General features: G+C 33.2%; 1 protein-coding gene across 3 annotated transcripts; it reads left to right on the top strand.

The window, feature by feature from the left end:
* Nucleotides 1-1,070: 1,070 nt before the first annotated feature.
* DECOY (decoy) lies at nt 1,071-4,684 on the top strand. Of its 3 annotated transcripts, none has more exons than XM_039041075.2 (7): nt 1,071-1,195; nt 1,398-1,550; nt 1,752-1,817; nt 2,753-2,827; nt 3,498-3,627; nt 3,701-3,823; nt 4,186-4,684. In XM_039041075.2, exons 2-7 carry the CDS (start codon nt 1,399-1,401, stop codon nt 4,327-4,329), a joined length of 690 nt encoding a protein of 229 aa, XP_038897003.1. In that variant the 5' UTR covers nt 1,071-1,195; nt 1,398; the 3' UTR covers nt 4,330-4,684. The 3 variants fall into 3 exon arrangements, with proteins under 3 accessions (XP_038897003.1, XP_038897002.1, XP_038897004.1); XM_039041074.2 differs by having other exon boundaries at nt 1,170-1,298; XM_039041076.2 differs by having other exon boundaries at nt 1,172-1,244.
* The last annotated feature ends 242 nt before the right edge of the window (nt 4,685-4,926 follow it).

Raw genomic sequence — 4,926 nt, 5'->3', positions numbered from 1 at the left:
TAATCAATTGCACGACGTTCACATACTTCCGTGAAGAATTCAATTTCTTCAGAAATATTCGTACCCTCATCTGGCTTTAACATTCATCGAATCACAAAGGTCTGAATGTATAAGCTCTAGAGTTTCTTTGGCTTTATAACATTTTTTCAGTAAAAGGTATTTTAATCATTTTTCCATCGAGACATGATTCACATACTGGTAAAGTGTCCATTTCTAACTCACTTAGAAGTCTGGTCTTTACCAGTCTCTCTATTGAGATTAATGTAACTTAAACGTAGATGCCAAAGGTAGGTATCATTTTCAAGAGAAATTTTTCATCTTTTAGTCTTTAAAGTTGTTGTTTTGAACATTTCAGTATTAATAAGTGATGTATATGCTAATGACCTTCATACAAGTTACTTTATAAACTAGCTGAACATATCTCAAATTCATTTCTTGAAATAAACGCTTTATTGCCAAGAAATGAAACATTAAAAGAATGTTCAACTAGACAAGAAACTGAAATTAATTTCAGGAACCAAATAGATGTTATCCAACAACAAACAACAGTTTTAACTACTAAATCATTTTTGTTATACAAGTATTAAGGAGTCAAAGGGCCTCTTCCTCTTTCTTTTTTGTATGACAATTTGTAGGATGGAAGGACTGAAAATATTTGACTTCAATGTCATTAATATAATTATTATGTCAGTTGATCATTTGATTTTAGAAAAATGAGTTTAACGATACTTTCACCTATTTATTTTATTTTTTTATTTCAACAATTTGTAGGATGAGAGGATTGAACCTCATACATTGAAGTTGATAGTATGAGTTCATACTAGTTGAACTATGATTATTTGTTTTATTATCTATGGCTTATGAGTATTTTCAAAATTCTAGGCCTTGAAAACAAAAAATATATATAGTTTTTATAAAATTATTTTTTATGTTTGAAATCTAGTTAAGAACTTCCATGATTGGTTATGAAAGATGAAAATGTAATTTATCAAAAAAAATGAGTTTCAAAATTTAGGGTGAAAAATGTAATTTACCAAATGACACTCCCATTGCCAAAAGAAGCCCAATGGTTAAGATCGGCCCAAAGCCCATAGTGTACGCAACCTCCGGCGGCCCAGTTAAGAAAACCAGAACATCAGGAGGAGGTTTACCAAAGCGCAACCCTCGCCGTCGACGGTCACCCTCTCATTCTCAGGTGAACTCTTCGCGCTTTCTTCAGTTTCCATGTGAAAAGCATTTCAATGGTAGCTTATGAATGCGTGTTCAATATTAATTATACCTGTTCTGAGAACTTCAATGCAAGTTCTAGTATCATTTCCCTCAAACTTTATTGTATGGTTTATGAATCGCTGTTTCTTTTTTCTCTAATCGGTCGTGTGTGATTCTCTGAACTTCAGAATGCAGAGATCTTTCGGTTTTGCCGGTCAGCTCGTGAAGAGGCGACGATTTTCGACAAATTCTGAGAAAATTGTAGCGTCTGTACTGTTCGAGAGGCTGCCAGTCGTGATTCCGAAGATTGACCCCGTCGTCTATGCATTTCAGGAGTTCAAGTAGGTATTTTTTGCTTTTATTTCTTATTTTGACGGAAATAGTTGCTGTATCTTGACTTGATTTCCATTAGGATAGGAAGTTATCAGGAATTGGAATTTGAACGACGTGATTAATGTATTATAGCTATTATAAGCTCGCACTTAAATCAAGTAACATTGTTATGGTATACTCTCTGATATTTCTGCTCGATTTGTTCTCAGGTTTAGGTGGCAACAGCAATATCGGCGCAGATATCCTGAAGAATTTTTAGATAAAGCTAATGCCAGGTATATGTTCTATCATTTTGTGTGGCTGTTTCAATGGTAAGGTTTTGGTTTACGAATTGTTCTAACTTAACTTTCTTTTTTAAGTTTTCTAATTCTTGTGCTATTTTAAAACATCAAGTTCTGGAGAGTGCTCTTTTAGTCTACTTTTTCATTTCGTCAAACTTCATTATCCACATTATGTGATATTAGTTTTCTTATTTTAGCTTACATTATTCTTAAAGGCGCAAGACAATAGGAGGGTACCAGTTGAGTCCAAACTTTGAGCATGAAAAAATTGTGAAAGTAAAGAAAATCTGTGTTAGATAACTTAAGTACTAATGTAATATAATTATCAAAAGGATGGCGTTACCATACTGATTGAGGAAAGTTGGTTTTGGTTTCTGATCACCACAATTGCAGATTTCTAACTGATTTGTAAACTGAAGTAATAACCCTCAAGTTCTTTTGGAACTAATAACTTTTGGTACCTAAAGCAATTAAAGAAACTTATCAGTTATTGGTAAAGTTAAACCTTATGATTTCCTTGGAGCCTTCTAAGATGAAGCTTTTTGCTGTTAAATCTTAGGGCTTCCTTTAGTAGCAAGCTTAGTATAATGTAGCTTTTAGGTGATCAATTTACTATTTCTTCGAATCATTTGCACAGATTATCTGGGTCAAGGATGATCAACTTTGTAGCCTTTTTCCTTATCTTAGTGCATGTTTATTGTTAAATGGATGACTGCGGTTACTTGAATTACTGATCTATTACTCTCACTAGCGCAATGTCATATGCCCATAGGCCATCACATAATTCATATTTTGACAAGGCAATCTTAACTCTTAGTGCCATCAGTTTTTAATCAGCTAATTGATGGAGATGAGCAAACACTGGACAAATGAGAATATATGATTTTTATTTCTTTTGGTAATTATATGACTCGAGCTGCTGATAACAGGGGAAAAGGTGACTACCAAATTGATTATGTTCCAGCTCCACGGATTACTGAAGCTGACAAAACAAATGATAGGAAGTATGCGATCTCTTCTTTCTTTTTCTTTTTTTTCCCCCTCTCTCTCAAGTATAATTTAGAATTAATAGATTGAAATTTGAAGGTTTCTTTATCCATGCGGCATCAGTATTGAGGGAAATAGAAATGCAATCTGTGAGTTTTTGTTCTTGTTCATGCTAAATAATCTTCATTGTTGTGATGTTTCTTCCCTGCAATTTTTTGCAGTTCTTTTCTATGTGCATGAACCTATTTTCTCATTTCTTATTAAAAAAAAAAAAACTTCTATATCCTAATAGCGCAAGTGCATATCAAGAGCATGCTGCTACTGCTAGGTGCTTTCAACTCATTTACTTTAGTACTTTTACATCATTAAATCCACAGTTCTACTTATTTTTCATGACGACTAGTGAAACTTGTTTTAGCCCTGGGGAAATCCCTTTCATAATTGATTCATGAGAAAATTTCCAGATATCATTATATATCTAATAAATGTTGAAATTATATTACTTTGTTACTGTCAGGCTGTCGATGTCTTTCATGCCCTACAACTGTAGTTTTTAGATGGTGTCTCTAAACTACAGTCTCCCTTTTTCTCACTGCTATCTGATCCAAGTTCTTAATTTGCTAGATACTAAGCTCAAAAGTGAGATTTACATTCTGGTTATTCCTGAACTGCCCCCTCTCCCTTTAGGTCACTGCAGAGAGCGCTTGATAGAAGACTTTATCTTCTTCTCTATGGTACCTCTATTGGGGCACCTGACGAGAAACCTGTCTGGCACTTTCCAGAAAAAGTTTACGAGACCGAGGAGACATTACGTAAAGTAAGAGTTCCCTACCAGTACTCTTCAGTTTTCTATTTTGCAATTTTACCCGTCTGACTTTCAAGTTCTACAGTGTGCAGAGTCTGCCCTAAAGTCCATCCTTGGAGATCTTTCTCATACATATTTTGTCGGAAATGCTCCAATGGGTCATATGGTTGTACCTTCTACAGAAACTGCACAAGTTCCGCCTTTGAAGGTATATGTCTTCTACTAAGATTTCTATATCATATAATAGCTTCAAAGCCTTCGAGCATTGGCAATTGGAATTGGTTAAATATCATTTTGGTCCCTATATTTGAATTTTGTTCTACTTTAATTCATGTACTTTCAATAAATCTTAAATTTAGCCATTTAAAGTTATTTTAAAAATTTATTGGGAGTACATGAACTAAATTTAGATATTTGAAAGGACAGAAACTAAAATAGAATAAAAACCAATGTACACGGCCAAAATGAATGATATTTTAACCTTCAAAGTTGATGCTTTTATGTAGAGTGTATTCAGTACAATGAGGTCATTTACTCTTTTACTTAAACGAAATCTCTCCTGTTTGCCAGCGATTCTTTTTCAAGTCTCAAGTGATTGCAACCAATAAATTTAATATTGGGAAATGTGAAGATTTTGTATGGGTTACAAAGGATGAATTGTTGGAGTATTTTCCTGATCAAGCTGAATTTTTCAAGAAGATGATCATCAGTTGATGCTAGTAGATTGACTGACCATATAAGAAGCCTCACATAGATTTGTTTCAATCAACAAATTTTCATGGTCATTGTATAAGTGGCTAGAGGATTGAGTTATAAAATGTTAGATTAAGGATTGAGTTATAAAATGTTAGATTAAGGATTGAGGCTGGAGGCTTTGTTTGTTCTGATGTAAAATGGAGAAGGAGGATACAATTTGGGATCAGCACTTAGATAATTTCCCCTTAGCTGTTTCTTTGATTATTGGACAGTCAGGATAAATGGTTCGATCCTCTTATTTTGATTTCTCGAGCCAATGACAGCAATTGTTAGTATCGCCCAAAAATTTTGAATATATTGACTTGTCTTTACATTTTCTTTTTGCTGATGAGAAGCAGCGAATCCTTATTTTGAACCTGATATTTGGGAGTGATTAAAATCTCACTTTTATCCTTTTTAAAATTACTATGAAACATACTTTTAATGATTTAAAATCAATTTTAATAATGTGAAAATTGCATTTAAAATACATAAAATTAAATATTAAATTAATTATGACTGATTAAATGTGTATTTCGTAGTGATTTTGAATATGGCAAAAGTGATTTTAATGAC

The sequence above is a fragment of the Benincasa hispida genome, chromosome 9 (assembly GCF_027475165.1).
Source record: "Benincasa hispida cultivar pf3 chromosome 9, pf3_genome.v1.1, whole genome shotgun sequence".
In the NCBI taxonomy this organism is placed as follows: Eukaryota; Viridiplantae; Streptophyta; class Magnoliopsida; order Cucurbitales; family Cucurbitaceae; genus Benincasa; species Benincasa hispida.
Note: the sequence above shows the minus strand (reverse complement) of the source record. Positions and strands in the feature narration are given on the sequence as shown.